The sequence below is a fragment of the Zootoca vivipara genome, chromosome 14 (genome assembly GCF_963506605.1).
Source record: "Zootoca vivipara chromosome 14, rZooViv1.1, whole genome shotgun sequence".
Lineage (NCBI taxonomy): Eukaryota > Metazoa > Chordata > Lepidosauria > Squamata > Lacertidae > Zootoca > Zootoca vivipara.
In genome coordinates this window covers 51,479,798-51,499,117 of record NC_083289.1, presented here as the reverse complement: position 1 = coordinate 51,499,117, position 19,320 = coordinate 51,479,798, and the positions used below count along the sequence as shown (strand labels likewise).

At 48.3% G+C, this 19,320-nt stretch overlaps 1 protein-coding gene across 2 annotated transcripts in view; it reads left to right on the top strand.

Moving 5' to 3' along the window:
- The window catches only part of CARD11 (caspase recruitment domain family member 11), a 73,948-nt gene extending 55,292 nt beyond the window's left edge, over positions 1–18,656 (top strand). The window contains exons 17-24 of one of the 2 annotated variants that reach the window (XM_060282543.1): positions 923–1,163; positions 3,600–3,696; positions 4,534–4,629; positions 5,845–5,977; positions 7,195–7,374; positions 10,613–10,737; positions 16,912–17,027; positions 17,673–18,656. In XM_060282543.1, coding sequence (XP_060138526.1) covers positions 923–1,163; positions 3,600–3,696; positions 4,534–4,629; positions 5,845–5,977; positions 7,195–7,374; positions 10,613–10,737; positions 16,912–17,027; positions 17,673–17,877 — 1,193 coding nt within the window. In that variant the 3' untranslated portion in view covers positions 17,878–18,656. The remainder of the gene's footprint in view (positions 1–922; positions 1,164–3,599; positions 3,697–4,533; positions 4,630–5,844; positions 5,978–7,194; positions 7,375–10,612; positions 10,738–16,911; positions 17,028–17,672) is intronic. The other variant, XM_060282544.1, reaches the window with a different exon arrangement.
- Positions 18,657–19,320: the final 664 nt, after the last annotated feature.

Sequence of the window (19,320 nt, the reverse complement as noted above, 5' to 3'; positions counted from 1 at the left end):
GGCTGCCTCTAGCTGCCTCAGGTTGCAGTTTCCCCATGGAGACCACTACTGGGTGAAGGAAGAGGAGTGGGTGTGGGCCCCAGCTGTCACCCTCAGCCACTGGCTTGGTCACACCGACCCCCAGCATCAACCGCACCCAGATCCAGGTGGGGGGCCTGCCTGACCCTGATGCAGCTCCTGTTGCCCCACATTGCTGGTAGGGCTGCAGAGAAGGCAGAAGGCAAAGGAGGGGCATGGCGTGTGTGTGTGCGCGCACGCACACCCACACCCCGTAACAAACTGTGGTTCTCAGGGGAGCCTTTTCTAATTTGCTTCTTTAAAAAATATATTTGGTTTTTCAAATTACAGTTTTTCAATCAAATATCCCATATATAACATAAAAAAAGACTCCAATGAATCTCCCAGACTTGCCTCCTCCCCTTTGTGGGTCGTATTGTTAGCCATTTCCTCCTGCATCTTTTTTAATAATCCAAATCTTTTACATCTCCATTAAATCCAAAATTCACCTTTAAACTACAAGTGTTATTCCAACCCTACTAACAATTTCAACTGTATATAATGGTTTTTAAGATAAATTTTCCTCATTCTTTATTGAAATTTTGGTCTTTCTGATTCTTCCGGTCATTTTTGCCATTTCGGCAGAATCCATCAACTTAATCTGCCATTCTTCTCTGGTCGGGACTTTATCATTTTTCCATCTCTGGGCCAAAAAAATCCCAGCAACCCTGGTGACGAACATAAATAGTCTTTACTGCTCCATTTTCTGATTCGCTTCAGGCGGCAATATGTCTTGGGCCAGCCTTGCTTGCAAGCGACACAGTCACCATCAGGTATAGTCGAGCCGTTTGACTAGGCTGAACCCAACTGGCAACTCCCCGCTGGGCCTGCATGGTCAGCTGAGCCCAGATCCTTCCTGCTGCAGGTTATCGGAAGCTGGTGTCCGAGATCGAGGAAGGCCTGGTCACATCTGGAGACTCCTTCTACATCCGCCTCAACCTGAGCATCACCAGCCAGCTGGACTGCTGCTCCCTGTCTGTGAAATGTGACGAGATCCTGCACGTCCTGGACACCATGTATTATGGCAAGTGCGAGTGGCTTTGTGCCAGAGTTGACCCCTTCACGGACAAGGATTTAGAATCAGGGACCATCCCCAATTACAGCAGGTGAGCACAAATCCCAATTTTCGCACTCAGTGCCATCTCTGGGTTTGAGGTCAGGATGTGGGCAAAGTGTCCTCTGGTGGCCCGTCTTGAATCCTGAGTGGGGCTGGGGGGCTGGTTGATCTGGGACAGAGAAGAGGGGGGGCAGATAGATGACCCAGGATCTTGTGGGCTGGGAAGGCGTCTGCCTAGGGTGGGAGAGCCCGAGGAAAGGGATGCTGGAGAGGGTTCCCTCTCATAAGAACAGGCTGCTGGATCAGGCCAATGGCTCATCTAGTCCAGCATCCTCTTCTCACCGTGGCCAACTAGATAGATGCCTGTGGGAAACCCACAAGTGTCAGGCTTCAGGGAATTGGCTTCCTCCCCCATAAGCAGAACAAAGGGAAATGAGTCTTCTTACCAGTTAGAAACTTTAATAATCACAGCAAGAGAACAAAGAATACATCTCATAGTAATGGCAGTGTTCCCAATTAAGGAACCCACCCTCTTTGGTCCCTATCAATTTACTTCACTTCTGCATCTCATAATCTGAGCTTGTACTCTCTGTGCTTTCTGTTCTACCACTTTCTGAGGCCTTCTCGACTTTGGGGTGGACAAAGGCTGTCAAGAGAATGTGAATCTTTTAACCCTCTGCCTTCCAGTGTTTCTTCTCTTAGCTGTTCACCATCCAGTATTCCCAGCTTCTGCCTTCTGAACTATGTCCCTCTGTGTCACATCTTGCTTGTGTCACATCTGCTGTGCCTTTGAACTGCATTCTGGCTCTGTGAGCCAGTGTGGTGTAGTGGTTAGGAGCAGTAGACTTGTAATCTGGTGAACCGGGTTCACTTCCCCGCTCCTCCACATGCAGCTACTGGGTGACTCTGAAGTCTTTCAGCCTCACTCACCTCACAGAGGGTTTGTTGTGGGGGAGGAAGGGAAAGGAAATTGTTAGCCGCTTTGAGACTCCTTAGGGTAATAATAAAGCAGGATATCAAATCCACCACCACCACCTCCTCCTCCTCCTCCTTCTTCTTCTTTCTCAACAAGCATTTCCACAGAAGCTACAACTTCCAGTTCTGCATTGAGTGGTTGCTGGGACAGCCCCTGTCTGGTGTTGATGGCCCCACCCTGTCTTACCTGTCGGTGCTTGCTGCATGCCAAAGGGGGCTGGGAATGGGGCTGCCATTTTGATTTCCCACAACGCTCTGGAGCACCCGGCATGGTGTCACTATGGGGCACTGGGGGAACTGAAGTGAAAGGCTTGGGGCAGGTTCCAGAGCTGGTTGGTCATAGGAAGCCAGGTGCTGATAAGAGGGCTGTCCGCGCTTGAGCGAGTGGAAGCAACACAGTGAAAATGGCTTGGCTGCCCCAATGGTGCAGTGGATTAAGGGAGCTGTTCTATGCAGTAGCTGCTTCGAAGATTCCTGCAAAATTGCTTCCAGAGACAGCTATGTATTGTCATGGTGATGCCCTGATTTAAGGGTGATTTTTATTATTGATTCCTTTGCCTCTGTGCGTGCACACATTTTTTTATAAAAAAAAACAAAACCCTCTGCTTTCATTGCCTGCTTTTTATCCTCAATTCTGGCTTTTATTTACTGTGTTTTATAGACATGGTGTTTTCGGTATTTGTATTGCAATTGTGGTTTGCTTAATATACTGTATCTTCGAGCTCGTTTGAGGTTTGCAAAAACCTTTGGCCACGAGCAATAAAAATCTTCTGAGAGGCCGGAGTTGTGGATCGCATTGTTTTTTTGCACAAGGTCCATTGTGTAACCCGTGATCACTCAAGTCTCTGCTGCCATTCAGAGTGGCCAAAGGAATGGGACTTGGAATGAGACAACTCTGTGTGTTTGCATCTGAAAATGCCATAAACAGGGAGCTAGGGATGGGATAAACATTTGGGTCTCATTTTAATGCAAAACCTACCTAATTCATGCTTCCCAAAGCAATACACAAACAGATACTTAGTTACCCTTTAAAATTTACGCACTTCTCTAAATTTTACAATGCAGTTATCCTGCCAGTTAATGAGTACAGTCTGTATATTACGTGGAAGTGAACACAAAAATGCATCTGTTAGTGTCTATCCTGTTTCATTTTTGCCTGTTTCGCCCATTCCTTCCTCCTTTTCATGGATTTTTTGAAATAATGCATGAAACGTTTGCATTTAACTTGCATGCATTATTTTATGCGTGCATAGCTTTCAATGCACCTTTTTGCAAAATTCGCATTCTGTACACAGTTTAACAGTAAAAGAACGTGTTTTCATGCGCACTTTCTGCTCAGCAAATCGGCATTGTGAAATCTGGAAAAGCGTGCAGTTCCATCAGGAGTTGCTTTCCAACCTGCCAACGGGTTCCAGGCTGTCAATTGGGGTGAGCCCACTGCAAAAAGCAGACCAGCTGAATCCCTCCTCCATCCCTATACGTTAGTGACAATAATCTTGATGGTTTGCAGAGCACAACAGCTCCTCCTAGTGAAACTGCAGCGCCTGATGAATAGAGGTAACAGGGATGAGATGGACAGTGCGTACGGTACACTCCGAACCCCTCGGGTGAGTAGCCGATTCCACATCCGCTTCAGCCTTAGAGTCTGAGCTGCTCTCTGCCACAGCCTCTTCCGGTTCACTAAACCCTGTCCCCTCTCCTGCTGCTGACACGTCCTCCTCACAACCTGCTCCTTCTTCCTCTGACCACTCATCATCACCCAACCACCAGTCCCCTGGCCCAGAGCCTTCTTCCTCTGGGGGTTTCCTAGAGGGTTCCCCAGCTGGTGCCTCCCACTCCTCCACATCCAGCCAGTCAGCAGTTGCCATCCGGGAAATTCTTCAGATCAAGGGGATCTCATCACGATGATAGAAGTTTTGAGCCCTGGGAGGGAGGGAGGGAGGGAGGGAGGAGAAGATCCACTCTAGAACAGGGCTTCCAATCTGCAGCGTTCAATTCAGAATGATACTAACAGTGGGGGTTTTTTTCTAAAAAATGTTTAGGGCTACTCTCATTTTCCTCCTCCTATTGAAATACTGCCCCTCAATGAAGCCAAACATAGATTCACAAAATGTTTAGGGGCATGCGTATTCCCAGGGGGGGAAAGCACTGGGTACTATGGTCAATGGTATCAAAAACTGAGGAGAGATCTATTGCTGGACTGCAACTCTCACCATTTCTGATCCTTAGCCATGCTGGCTTGGACTGATGGGGTTTGAGGTCCAGCAATACCCTGAAGGCCACAAGTTCCCTATACGTGACCTGCATTGCAGGGGGTTGGTCTAGATGAGCCTCGGGGTCCCTTCCAACTCTACATTTCTATGATTCTAGGACCTAGAGCTATCAGCAAAGGTGCATTGGACAGGCTTGATGATTCTTTCTCCAATGTTTCTCTTCCCTACCAGAATACACTGCAGCCGGAAGAGGTTATGCCACCAAGTGACCCCAAAGCCAGCCCTCGCCTCTCTCGGGCCAGTTTCCTTTTGGGTCAGATCTTACAGGTAGAAAAATAACTCTCCCAAAGTCTCTTTGTGCCAAATATGTTTTTAGCTGGCAAATGAAATAATAATAATAATAATAATAATAATTTATTTATACCCCACCCATCTGGCTGGGTTTCCCCAGCCACTCTGGGCGGCTCCCAATCAAATATTAAAAAGACGATACAGCATTAAACATTAAAAACTTCCCTAAGCAGGGATGCCTTCTGATGTCTTTAAAAAGTAGGATAGATCTGGTGGGAGGGCATTCCACAGGGCAGGGGCCACTACCGAGAAGGCCCTCTGCCTGGTCCACTGTAATCTCACTTCTTGTAATGAGGGAACTGCCAGAAGGCCCTCGGAGCTGGACCTCAGTGAACGATGGGGGTGGAGACGCTCCTTGAGGTATACAGGACTGAGGCCATTTAGGGCTTTAAAGGTAAGCACCAACACTTTGATTTGTGCTCAGAAACATACTGGGAGCCAATGCAGGTCTCTCAGAACTGGTGTTATATGATCCCAGAGGCCACTCCCAGTCACCAGTCTAGCTGCCACATTCTGGATTAATTGCAGTTTCTGCGTCACCTTCAAAGGTAGCCCCACGTAGAGCGCATTGCAGTAGTCCAAGTGGGAGATAACCAGAGTATGCACCACTCTGGCTAGACAGTCTGCAGGCAGGTAGGGTCTCAGCCTGCGTACCAGATGGAGATGATAGACAGCTGCGCTGGACACAGAATTAACCTTTGCCTCCATGGACAGCTGTGAGTCCAAAATGACTCCCAGGCTGCGCACCTGGTCCTTCAGGGGCACAGTTACCCCATTCAGGACCAAAGCCTGCCTTTTTCACTGCAGTTCCCTTGGCTTATGGCTCATTTTCTACAAGTCCCGTTTCCCCATTGTTGCCTACCAGAGAGACTCATGGGGCCAAGTTATGGGTGGGGGGTGCCTCTTTTTAAATGGGAACACAGGGTCCTGCGCTCTCAAACCAATGACCATAGCTGTCAAGTTTTCCCTTTTCTCGCGAGGAAGCCTATTCAGCATAAGGGAATTTCCCTTTTTAAAAGGGAGAACTTGACAGCTATGCCAATGACTCTGCCATTGGGGGGGGGGGTGCAAGTGCTTCCACTCTGTGCTTCCATCCTGGTTGTTCACCAAGCAACAAGTGGCCTGCCTTGGTGTCAGGAACCGTAATGCCAACAAAGCTTGCCTTGACAAGGGTCTCTGCTCTGCTCTCAGTTTGTAAGCAGGACCGAGAACAAATACAAGCGCATGAACAGCAACGAGCGCGTCCGCATCGTCACTTCGAAAGACACGCGGGTCAGGACAGAGGGGCACCCGGTGACAAAGGCCCTGCTGGACAGATTTGAAGGTACCAAGTTACGCAGCAGAGGCACTGGCATTCAATGATGCACCTGGGAACTTGGCAGGAAGAGAATTCCAAGGAGAGCAAAGATGGTTTGGGGTGGTCAGGAGAGGGAACATCCCTGACTCAGCCTCCTGAACAATTGCAACCAGGGAATCCTTATTGCAGACATCCTCAAACTGCAGTCCTCCAGATGTTTTGGCCTACAACTCCCACAATCCCTAGCTAACAGGACCAGTGGTAAGGGAAGATGGGAATTGTAGTCCAAAACATCTAGAGGGCTGAAGTTTGGGGGTGCCTACCTTATTGCCTTCCTGCTGGCTAGTGAGCACAGTGTTGCACACACCCCAGTTTCCAGGGTTCCTCTGCTTACCCAGGGTTTGGTTTTCTTGGAATGATGGACAGTGGAGACCATGGAATCTTTGGGATATTTGGCATTATTTGCACATATGTACAACCTGAATATAGGATAGAGCAGGGTGTCCTAAACTTGGGTCTCCAGCTGTTTTTGGAGTACAACGCCCATCATCCCTAGCTAGTAGGACCAGCAGTCAGGGATGCTTGGAACTGTAATCCATAAACTTGCTGGACACCAAGTTTGGGAAACCCTGGGATAGAGGGGATCACAGCATCAACTCTCCAGCAAAACTTGCTTCCCTGTTAGGATTCCAGCAAAGTCAAAACTTTTGGTCCAGCACAGAGCAGACCTGTCTCTTTCTCTCCAGCTTCCAGCATACCGAGACAGTGAAATCTAAAGGCACAGAAAACTACAGGGGCATTGGAGAAGTTTTATTATTGAACCCACATTAAAGATTTTCAGTAGCGAGGTGATAATTCAAGTGCTCTGTGGTGTTGAAACTTAGGGGCCTGGCTTCGGTGTCATTAAAGGCTTAGAAACTGTGCAGAATATAGGTAATAACCAACACACTTTAATGTAACAAACTGCAATTTGAGCAAGATTTTAATTTTTTGCACCATATTTAATAAGCAGTGGCTGTGCAAATCCATCATTTGACCTCTTCTGACACCCTGTTGCACATCTTGCACATCACACGCTTGTTTTCTAGCCAGACTGATAGGTTCTGTTGCACCCGTCACCACCAAGCCTTTTGTCTGGTGGGTACATTTCTCTGTGTTCTGACACCACCCATCCCACTCTAGGACTTTTCAGAGTGGCCCCCTGAGTGCACTTCTGGAGTTTAAATGCTCCCCTCTCTCCCCAGAGTTTGACTCAGTGAGCGAGATCAACAAGAGCTTCAGCCTGATCCCGTACAGCTCGGTGAGACCCATCCATTGTGACCGCCGGCGCCCTGTCCTCTTCACACCCACAATGCTCTCCAAGATCTTCATCCAGAAGCTTCTCAACTCAGGGGGGGCCCTGGAGTTCAATCTATGCAAGCCAGGTAATCTCAGCAGGGAGAGCATCTGCTGGGGGTGTTAAGTGCCTACCTGTCAGGTGACAGAGGAAACAACCCCCAAGGCAGGTTGCCAGGAACGGATAAGACAAGGAAAGACCTTACCATCTGCTTTTTATTCAATATTTACAGAGAGAGGCTTGGAATGCAGCCTCTTGGAATAATAACGTTGCCCCGAGTGACTCTCCACTCCCTTTTTCTCCCACTTCCTCATTCGTCATCTCTTCTATGGGTGGCGCTGAGGGCCCTTTGCTTCCGAGCCCTCTGCTCTACTACTTTCAAGACTCTCCAGATTCTGGGAGAGGGGAGGTCTGGAAGTAATAATAACAATAACAATAACAATAACAATAATTTATTATTTATACCCCGCCCATCTGGCCGGGTTCCCCCAGCCACTCTGGGCGGCTTCCAACAAAACATTAAAATACAGAAATCAAACATTAAAAGCTTCCCTAAACAGGGCTGCCTTGAGATGCCGTCTAAAGGTCAGGTAATTGTTGTTCTCCTTGACCTCTGGTGGGAGGGCATTCCACAGAGTGGGTGCCACTACTGAGAAGGCCCTCTGCCTGGTTCCCTGTAACTTGGCTTCTCGTAGCGAGGGAACCGCCAGAAGACCCTCGGCGCTGGACCTCAGTGTCCGGGCAGAACAGTGGGGGTGGAGATGCTCCTTCAGGTATACTGGACCGAGGCCGTTTAGGGCTTTAAAGGTCAACACCAACACTTTGAATTGTGCTCGGAAACGTACTGGAAGGCTTTCTAAAGACACTGTGTCCATCAGCTGTTGCCCTCCTAGTGGTTGTTCCTCCTCCTCCTCTCCCATTATTTCCCAGCTTTCCCCCTCATCTGCCTCTGAGCTGTGACCTCCCTCAAGCCCCTGTTGTAATTCTGAACTGTCTTCTTCTCCCCAGGGTCAGACTGGGGAGGCAGTCTCCACCATTCCTCCTCTGCCCAGTCCCTGGCACTACCTAACCCAGGCATAGGCAAACTCGGCCCTCCAGATGTTTTGGGACTACAACTCCCATCATCCCTGACCACTGGCCCTGTTAGCTAGGGATGATGGGAGTTGTAGTCCCAAAACATCTGGCGGGCCGAGTTTGCCTATGCCTGCCCTAACCTGTCAATACAGACCCACAACTTCCTTGCTTCAAACCAGACAAATCCAACATATTCTTTAGGCCACACTGAACACAGTAGGGATTTCTCTCCAAGTAAATGTGCATAGGATCATGCCCTAATCATGATTAAGGGACGCACACTGGCACCAGTGTCCTTGAATAAAGATTGGACAGATTCACGGCAGCTGGCCATTACAGCTAAACAGGGTGCCCCACGTTGAGAAGCAAGACACCTCTAGATCTGTTTTCACCCAACTGGTGCCCTCCAGAGTTTTGGACTACAACTCCCATCAGCTCCATGGCTGTGCTGCCTGGGGCTGATGGGAGTTGTAGTCCGATACAGATGCTGGGAACAAATAGTAGAAGTCAGCCATTGTCTGAAAGCAGTCTTTGTATAATTCCCAGAAGAATTTATTTGGCTGCTTCTGAGTTCTGGATTAGATGCACCTCCTTGGTCCGCTCCAACAAGCAAAGCACTCCTTGGGTTGTTAGACCCTTTTCATGCATATCCATTTGTTATATCTGTTGCAGATACTGCACACATTGTCAAAATACAGCCTTTCAAAGGTGTCTGACACTGCAAGGTGGGCTGGCAATTACACAGGCGCCAGCTATTCTCCTGTCCTGGCAGTCCCTGTGCATTTTCTTGAAACAGATCATGCTCAGGTTCAGCAGATTTAACTAGCTTGTGGATAAACACACAGCCAGCTATGTCCTCTGCCAGCTAAAGCCCAGGAGTTGTAAATCTGAGGATAATAACGAGAGCAAATCATTATCCCGCACCTTTTGTATGCTGCGTCCTATTCATCTCAGTACTTTGGGGTTTCTGAAGCATTGACTGTGGCTCAGTTTGGATTAAAGTCAAGTTTCAGACGTAGGAATGAGGCAAGTTGGATGTCCAAAGCCTCCATCTCATCATAAGGGCTTGTGTGGTGCACCAGGTGAAATGCCGGTCTTAGATGTGGGGATCTTTGATCTACATCCCCCCAACTCAGCTGCGAAGTCAACTGGATGGCCTTTAAAAGCCACTCAACCTAACCTACCTGAAAGGGTTGTTAAGAAGCTGGATTTACTATGAATGCGCTCCTCTTGACTATCGCACAGGGGAAACAAACCACAATTCCTGTCTTTGTTATCATTCTCTTCTCTTTCCTACTGAAATAAGTTCTGGAAAAGTGTGCCCAAGGGTCTGCCCCTTCTGAGCGTTCCCTCCAGTTTATCAAGGAGTTGTTGTAGTTGTTGTTGTTTAGTCGTTTAGTCGTGTCCGACTCTCCGTGACCCCATGGACCATAGCACGCCAGACACTCCTGTCTTGCACTGCCTCCCGCAGTTTGGTCAAACTCATGTTCGTAGCTTCGAGAACACTGTCCAACCATCTCGTCCTCTGTCGTCCCCTTCTCCTTGTGCCCTCCATCTTTCCCAACAGCAGGGTCTTTTCCAGGGAGTCTTCTCTTCTCATGAGGTGGCCAAAGTATTGGAGCCTCAGCTTCACAATCTGTCCTTCCAGGGAGCACTCAGGGCTGATTTCCTTAAGAATGGATAGGTTTGATCTTCTTGCAGTCCATGGGACTCTCAAGAGTCTCCTCCAGCACCATAATTCAAAAGCATCAATTCTTCGGCGCTCAGCCTTCTTTATGGTCCAGCTCTCACTTCCATACATCACTACTGGGAAAACCATAGTTTAACTATACGGACCTTTGTCGGCAAGGTGATGTCTCTGCTTTTTAAGATGCTGTCTAGGTTTGTCATTGCTTTTCTCCCAAGAAGCAGGCGTCTTTTAATTTCGTGACTGCTGTCACCATCTGCAGTGATCAAGGAGCCCAAGAAAGTAAAATCTCTCACTGCCTCCATTTCTTCCATTTCTGCCTCCATTTCTTCTTTCTTCAAGGAGTAGGGGAAGTGTTTTGAGGTCTTACGAAAGCAGAACGCTCTGGATTTGCCAAGGTGGCATCTGAAAGTAACCTGGTTTTGGTGACATTTGTGTAACTGTCTGTCTGTTAGCTGCTGTTGTTTGACGATGGTGAGGATTCTCCAAACCATGGTTGGAGATATTCCATGCTTACGGAGCAGACATTGCTACAAAGTTTGCCTTCGTCTGCCTTCTTTTCCAGATATCGTAACGAAAGAAGAATTCTGTAGGAGGCAAAAGACAGAAACAATAATCTATTCCCGCGAGAAGAATCCTCACACCCATGAATGCATTTTTACTGCAAATATTGACGCGGTCGCTGCCAAGGTAATTTGGGGTAGTCCTGGGTCACCCTTCCCCAATGTACTTTGCCCTGACCCTGGAGCAAGGAACCTTTTTTAAAAAATGCCAAGGTCCACATCCCTTGGGGGGGGGAGGGCATCCTATGAAATTGAATGTTGCAAGATTCAACTCGGATTAAAAAAAGTATTTTTCCATGCAGCACAGAGTTGAACTTTGGAAATCCCTCCCACAGGTAGACAGTGATGGCCACCAAGGTGTGTGGCATTATAAGAGGATTCATGGAGGAGGAGAGGGCTGTCAATGGCTACCAACCCTGTTGGCCTATGCTCTGCTTCCATAGTTGGAGGCAGCGATGCTTCTGAATACCAGTTGCTGGAAACCATGGGAGGGGAGAGTGTTGCTCTTGTGTTCGGGTCCTGCTTGTGTGTTTCCCGAGTTGACCTGTGCCTCCATGGACAGCTGCGAGTCTAAAATGACTCCCAGGCTGCGCACCTGGTCTTTCAGGGGCACAGTTACCCCATTCAGGACCAGGGAGTCCTCCACACCCGTCCGCCTCCTGTCCCCCACAAACAGTACTTCTGTCTTGTCAGGATTCAATCTCAATCTGTTAGCCGCCATCCATCCTCCAACCGCCCCCAGGAGGACTCCCCTGTCGCGAGTGCCTGCAGGTCCTGTCCCTGCCTCTCACCACCTGGCCTAGGGCGGGGCCTGGCAGGCCTCAAATAGGTCCCTGCCTCTCACCACCTGTCCCTGCCTCTCACCACCTGGCCTAGGGCGGGGCCTGGCAGGCCTCAAATAGGTCTGCTGCTTCCACTGCTGCTGCTGCCCAGGAGGACTCCCCTGTCGTGAGTGCCTGCAGGTCCTAAACGGCCTCGGTCCGGTATACCTGAAGGAGCGTCTCCACCCCCATCGTTCTGCCCGGACACTGAGGTCCAGCTCCGGGGGCCTTCTGGCGGTTCCCTCACTACGAGAAGCCAAGTTACAGGGAACCAGGCAGAGGGCCTTCTCGGTAGTGGCTCCCACCCTGTGGAATGCCCTCCCACTAGAGGTCAAAGAGAACAACAACTACCAGACCTTTAGAAGGCATCTCAAGGCAGCCCTGTTTAGGGAAGCTTTTAATGTTTGATGGATCTCTGTATTTTAATGTTTGATGGATTTCTGTGTTTTAGAATTTCTGTTTTGTTGGAAGCCGCCCAGAGTGGCTGGGGGAACCCGGCCAGATGGGCGGGGTATAAATAATAAATTATTATTATTATTATTATTAATGGGCAAATGGGCATCTGGTTGGCCACTGTGAGAACAAGATGCTGATCCAGCAGGCTCTTCTTTTGTTCTCCCCAGTTTAACTACAACTCCCATTAGCATCAACATAGGAGTTACCATCCAAAACAGCTGAAGGGACCCTACACTGGAGAAGGCAGGCCTACGATGTTGGGCAAGGCAGAGCATGTGCCTTTTCCATAATGCTGAAGGTCTTGTGGTGGGCTTTCCCAAACCGTGAGCCATTCCCAGTGCAGTGCTATTGGGTTCTGTTTCTTTTCATAGAATCACAGAGTTGGAAGAGACCACAAGGGCCATCCAGTCCAACCCCCTGCCAAGCAGGAAACACCATCAAAGCATTCTTGACATATGGCTGTCAAGCCTCTGCTTAAAGACCTCCAAAGAAGGAGACTCCACCACACTCCTTGGTAGCAAATTCCACTGCCGAACAGCTCTTACTGCCAGGAAGTTCTTCCTAATGTTTAGGTGGAATCTTCTTTCTTGAAGTTTGAATCCATTGCTCCGTGTCCGCTTCTCTGGAGCAGCAGAAAACAATCTTTCTCCCTCCTCCATATGGCATCCTTTCATATATTGGAACATGGCTGTCATATCACCCCTTAACCTTCTCTTCTCCAGGCTAAACATACCCAGCTCCCTAAGCCGTTCCTCATAAGGCATCGTTTCCAGGCCTTTGACCATTTTGGTTGCCCTCTTCTGGACACGTTCCAGCTTGTCAGTATCCTTCTTGAACTGTGGTGCCCAGAACTGGACACAGTTTTGGGAAAGGAAGGACAGGAACACTTAAGGTATCTTTGTAAGGGTGTGTGTGTGTGTAGAGCATTAAGGGTGGGGAACAAGCACTACTGCAAAGCAGAAGCAAGTTGAGTAGCTTCTCCCTCCCAGCAGCCTCCCCCCCCCCCAATTTCACCTGCCTCTGGTTAGAAATGTCCAGGTGCCCCAGTTCTCTCTCTGTTTTCTGAATCTCCCAACTGCCTTTTGCACACACACATTTTCCACCCTCCCACTAACTAGCGGTTTTCAGCTTTCCCAAACACTCTAATAGAAGGGTCACGAGTCTGTTTAGGCCTGTGAGCACATGGGGCGTGGCATGGGTGCTACCCACTCTGATCCCGTCTCACTCACTCCCCCAGATCACCCCTGCCCAAGAAGAAAAAGTGCCTGCACACAATCACAGTTCATTTTTCCAAGGGATCTGTGCATAAGTCAGGTCCAATAGAATTCATCTGAGCACTGGAAAGAATACAGAGCTGAAACGCTGTATGTTTTTCAAGAGGGGAGAGTAACCACTTCATTATTATTTTTTATTATTTATTATTTAAACCCCGCCCATCTAGCTGGGTTTCCCCCACCACTCTGGGCGGCTTCCAACAAATACAGTGGTACCTCTACTTACGAATGTTTCTACTTACGAATGGAGCTCCGTCTGCCATCTTGGATGTGGTTTAGATAGGATTTTTTCTACTTACGAATTTTTAGATAGGGTTGCTTCTACTTACAAATTTTTCCTCCCAATGCATTCCTATGGGATTTGACTTACAAATTTTTTCAACTTACAAATGTATGTTCGGAACGCATTAAATTTGTAAGTAGAGGTACCACTGTACCAAAATACATTAAAATATCACAGATTAAAAACTTCCCTAAACAGGGCTGCCTTTAGGCATGACCCTCATGACCAAGGAGGGGGGCTCAGAGACTTCAGGGGCACCAGCAAAAGACCTCAAGGGCACCATGGTGCCCACGGGCACCACATTGGCGAGCCCCCACTGTAATAGGTGTCCCAAGAGAGGGAGATAACAGAGGAGCTGTCCAACAGAGAGCAGAGATGTTGCTTCAGCACTGCTTAGACTTCAAGGGAGCCGCTTGGTAATGCTGTCTCACCCCTTCCTGGCCTGTCCTCAGGGCCATGATCCAGAGAACTTGAGGAATCAGGCATCTTCCTTGTGTGTAGGGCTCCGGAGACTTGTGCTCATGGTGCTGAAGGAGCATTGTGCCTGCGTACTCTGAATTTTCATTTGGACACCCCAACACTTCTGCCCCAGGAGACAACCATGGTAGACTGGGAGAGAGTCACAAGCAGGGGGAGGAACCCAGTTAGGGCAGGCATGTCAAACTTGCAGCCCTCCAGATGTTCTGGCCTACAACTCCCATGATCCCTAGCTAGCAGGACCAGTGGTTGGGGAAGATGGGAATTGTAGTCCAAAACATCTGGAGGGCCGCAAGTTTGACATGCCTGAGTTAGGGGGTCATTTTTCCTCCAAGCCTTACTCCATCCTCCCTCTGAGGAAGCTGGGTGGAATGGCTACTGAGAATTTTAGGCATATATTTTTCCAGGGCAATACTGGGCATGGTTAGTGAGAATGCTCCCCAACTGGGGTGGGAGTGGAAGAACACTTACCAGCTGTCCCTTTCGCATAAAAGTCAGCTGTCATCGTTTTCTCCCTCAGTTTCAGCTGCTGAACAGGTTGTAACTATTCTCCAGAGACAAAGAAGAGCATCAGGTTAAAAAACACACACAAAAACCATAGAAGAGGAATAATTACTGAAAATATGCATGACAGCAGACATTGCCATATGACTAAATAAACCACATCCAGTGCTAATCACAAATCAGGATAAACTCTTAGACCATGAAACAATTTAGCAGGCCCTGTGCTCTCTCGCTCCCTTCCCAACTGCCTCAAACTCCCACAGAATTTTGGGCACTGTCTCTTTTCAAAATCTCACAGACTAGATAACAGAAGAAGAAGAAGAAGAAGAAGAAGAAGAAGAAGAAGAAGAAGAAGAAGAAGAAGAAGAAGAAGAAGAAGAAGAAGAAGAAGAAGAATTGGGGCCTGCAACAGAATGTTGCAGCATAGCACTCCTGTGCAACGTTCCAGCCAGCTAGCCACGCCACCTTCCAGAATACTCCATTCCACTCCCACCCCAGATGGGGAGCATGCCCAGTTCCTGCTGGATCCTCCCCCTTAGGGGAAGAATGTTGTTGCAGTTCTGCCAATCTTGAGTTTCCTCCAAACCTGCTTCTACTCTCTTCTTGGGCCTTGGTGGTGCCCTTTTGTCCACATAAATACATGCTCATAGTTCACTATTTGCAGATATATATATTTTCCGGCATATAAGACGACTGGGCGTATAAGACGACCCCCAACTTTTCCAGTTAAAATATAGAGTTTGGGATATACTCGCCGTATAAGAAATACGACCCGGCGTATAAGACGACCCCTGACTTTTGAGAAGATTTTCCTGGGTTAAAAAGTAGTCTTATACGCAGGAAAATACAGTACTAGAGGCTTCACCCAACCGCTTCCCCTTCTCAAATATTCCATTGTATGAAGGTACTTGCCATTGTTCCCTGTCAGTTCCCTCCATCCCTGCTTTACCCAAACTTCTGCTGCTGTTTTAAACCACCCCTTTCCGCCAGTCAGTGTCCCTCCCCTCCCACACCCATCCCATCACCACTGGTGTTGTGCAACCTGCCTTTTCTTTTGCTCTTCTACCTCACCCTGATGTTGCTCTGGAAATCTTCCAGTGAGGTTTGCGCTCTGACTTCTTGCACATCTAGGATTGTGATGCTGCAATACAAATCCTTCAATGGAGGCTGTGTGATGACAGCCTTGCATTTTTATGTATATAGGAAGATATATACAATGGTGTGGGATCCTTCTCTTATTCTCTTTTCTGTCACTCTTTCCCTAGTTTGATACTGAAATGTACTTTTCTTCACAATTAATCTTTTCTCTTTCCATTCTTTGTCTTTTTTTCATGATCAGCTCTCCCTTCTCTCTTTCACTCTCCCCCCACTTTTTTTTTTCATTCCTTTGGTGCGTGATCCACCTTGACACAGCCAAGCACCCTTCAGTTCTCAAATTCACTTTTATGTTTCATTCGCTGGGTTTTCATGCACCTATATGGAAAAGATGGGAACCTGTTAAAGAGTGAAAACACACACACACACACACACACACACACACACACACACACAAAAATGAGGGCCCGAGCTGCAGAAAGAGACAACGATGTGTAGAACAAAGATTATAATGTCAAGCCCAAACAGATGGCATCAAATGCCGGGTGCTTGTTACACAGCAGGGAACAAACAGCTATACGAGAGTAGTGGAGGATTTTTCTTTTTCTTTTGAGAAGTAATTACAGAACATGTTGCAACTGAGCAAACATAGTTCAATTCTGTTGGTACGTTTGGTACATGCTACCTTCATTTTGACATAATCCCCGCCTTCAGATCAGTTAATTCTCCTTGGGAAAGGGGGTCTTTGCAGCAAGTTATCCTGTGGTGAGAGAAAGGATGGATTTTGTTGATGGACTGCCGAAATCTTTAGTGATGTAGCATCAACGTGGTGCTTTGTGGAGTGTTGGGGCCAGGGGTTGGGCTGAGCCACAGAACCGGCAACAGCCACTGACTGAGAGCACAGAAGAGCCTGCTGGATCAGGCCAGTGGCCCATCTCATTCTCTCAGTGGCTGAACAGTTGGCTATTGTGGGAAACCAGCACACAGGATTTGAGCACAAGAGCAACTCTCCTCTCCTGTGGTTTCAAGCAATTGTGCTTTGAGAGGTTCCCCATTCCTGGGTCCCCACAACGGCCTTGTGGTAAAGATGAGCTTGGCAAGATGTGGCTGCAAGGTGGGGGGGGGGGGTACCAGGCCTAAGGAGAAGCAAAGCAAGATGGGCAGAGTCATTTAAGAGAGCAGAGCTGGAAGAGCGAAAGTTGTAGGCAGAACTATCCAGGCTAAAGGACAAGAGGGGCAAGTCCTTGAACAACTTCAAAGGGAAGGTTGATGCATAAAGCCATTTGATCAGAAGGACAATCAGTAGAACGTGATTGGCCTGATCTGTTTGAGATTGTTACAAGCCCCAAGATGTGCGCACCAAATTCCTTTTCCTGACTTTGTGTTTACAGAACAAACATTGCCTGCTTGAAGCTGGGATCGGCTGCACAAAGGATTTAATCAAAGCCAGGATATATCCTATTGTTCTCTTTATTAAAGTCTCGGAAAAAAATATCAAGAAGTTCAGGTATGGTGCAATTCAATACCACATTCACAACGCACATGGTTCCACTTTCGCACCACATGTTTAAAGCAGTATCCGACCACTTGAAACTGTCATGGTTTCCCCCAGAGGCTTCTGGGAGCACCTTGATAAAGGTGCCGAGAGCCGTTCGGATAACCCACTAGTTTAGTCCCAGAGCTACAAGTCTCAGAGTGGTTTAACAGTTGGTCCTTCTTCACAGAGAACTCTGGGAAGTGTGCCCAAAACTGAGTGTAAAAAAAAATGCATGATACAAACAGCATTGCATTTGGGGAAGTTGGATTGCAAAATTGTGTCGTGCAAAATTCACATGAAAGTACTGGAAAATTTCCATGAGGATTTCTTTTTTTTAATTGAAACTGTGGGGAACGGAAGTGAAACTTGGAAAAAGGAGAAACTAAAAGGAACCCAAACTGACATATTTTTCCACCCTTAAGTGTCATACAGGTGCATTCATGAAAGTATCAGGCCTATACGCTTCCTAATACTTTGCTTTTTTGTGGGGGGGGGGGTTGGCTCAGGAGTGCGAAAAGAAGTTGGGGGATTTGTTCAAATGGAAAGAAAAAGAGGCCGTGTGCATATACATATGTCTTAAATGCATATCTCCTTTGGTTTCCTTGCATGGCACAGGAAGCTGCTCCCAAAGCCAGAGGTTGAGGATGAATTATTACGGACGTGCCGCCAGAATGAAAAAGAACTGGAGGGTTTGCCGTGCCTTTACGCCTCTTTGGAGGCCGACGCCTGGAGCAGCATTGAGGACCTCCTCCGGATCATCAAGGAAAAGGTTTGGGAAGAACAGCAGAAGACCATCTGGATTGACGAGGATCAGTTGTGAAGCCCAAACAGGGGGTGCGGACAACGAGGAACTAGCTGGTCGTTTCAGAGAGCTGCACTGGAGGCTCTGAGATGCCTCTGATGTAGAGCCCAACACCCTTGTTCCATCCTAAGCGGTGGCAGGGACTCTCGGCAACTGGCAGAAGGTGGAGCGTGAGAGAGGAATCAAAGGCTCTGAGCGCACAGTTCGGGCATCCCAGGTGCCTCTTTAGGATTTCGACCAGAATTGTGTCATTCAGAGCGGTTGGCACTTGCCTCTTCCGGAGCAGCCATTCCTGAAGGATGGAGATCTCAAAGAGAAGCTCATAGCAGTTGCTTATTGCTGCAGTTCTCAACATGGGAGACACACTAAGAGGGCTTCCGCAGTTGCTAGGAAGAACTGGCAACACCCCCTGCCACCTCCCTGCACTGGCATAGTCTCTTTGCAGAGGCCCCACCGCCGACCACAAATGAATGTATTCCACAGAAGAGGTTTCAGGCTGCTCAGCACTGATATTTCACTACAAAATACATAACCAGTTTCAGGTTTCAGTTTCAGGTTGCCACAACTTCCACCAAAGAACTTAAAATTCTTTGATCCCTAACCTCCTACTCCTGCCCCCCATGGCATCACAAGGTCCAGGTTTGGGAAAGGCTGTTTTGTGCTACTGCGTGAAATACCAGTACTTTGCATTTTTCAGGTTTCAGTTTTCAGAGTCATCAATCTTGGAAAAGCAGAAATATTTCACGCACTTCATCTCTGCCAATATTCACATTCCCCCACCCACCCACCCCTGTTCTGCATCATGGCTCCCCGCAGCAGGGGCTGCTGCGGCTTTGGCAGAATTCTCCCGCCCACCCCCTGGCTCCGACGATGCCTGCCGCCTCCTCTATAGATTAATAATATGTGTGACGCCACCCAGTGAGCATTACACCCCCCGTGGTCCCACCCAGTGAGAGATCACGAAGTGCTCGCTCAGCATCATCTCGGCATAGCCAATCAGCTGTGACTGTGCGATGACATCGCCAAGGTCCACAGAGAATAAGCCAATGCAAATGATTAGATGGGTGTTTTCCCAAGGAGTGTCGCAAGCTTGCTGCAAAGGAGAGGCCTTTTTCGGCGCTGCCAAAAACATTGATGAGAAACGGCGAGTGGTTTAGCTGGAGCTCTCCTGTTTAAACCAGCTGAAGTCCATAGTGAAGATATGCCAGGCATAGGCAAACTCGGCCCGCCAGGTGTTTTGGGACTACAACTCCCATCATCCCTGCCCACTGGTCCTGTTAGCTAGGGATGATGGGAGTTGTAGTCCCAAAACACCTGGAGGGCCGAGTTTGCCTATGCCTGAGATATGCCTTTTGCCTTAGGTCACATTCACATTGTAAGCGCTATGATTCCACTTTAAACTGCCATGGTGTGCCCCAAAGAATTCTGGGAGCTGTAGTCCATGAAGGATGATGAGAGTTG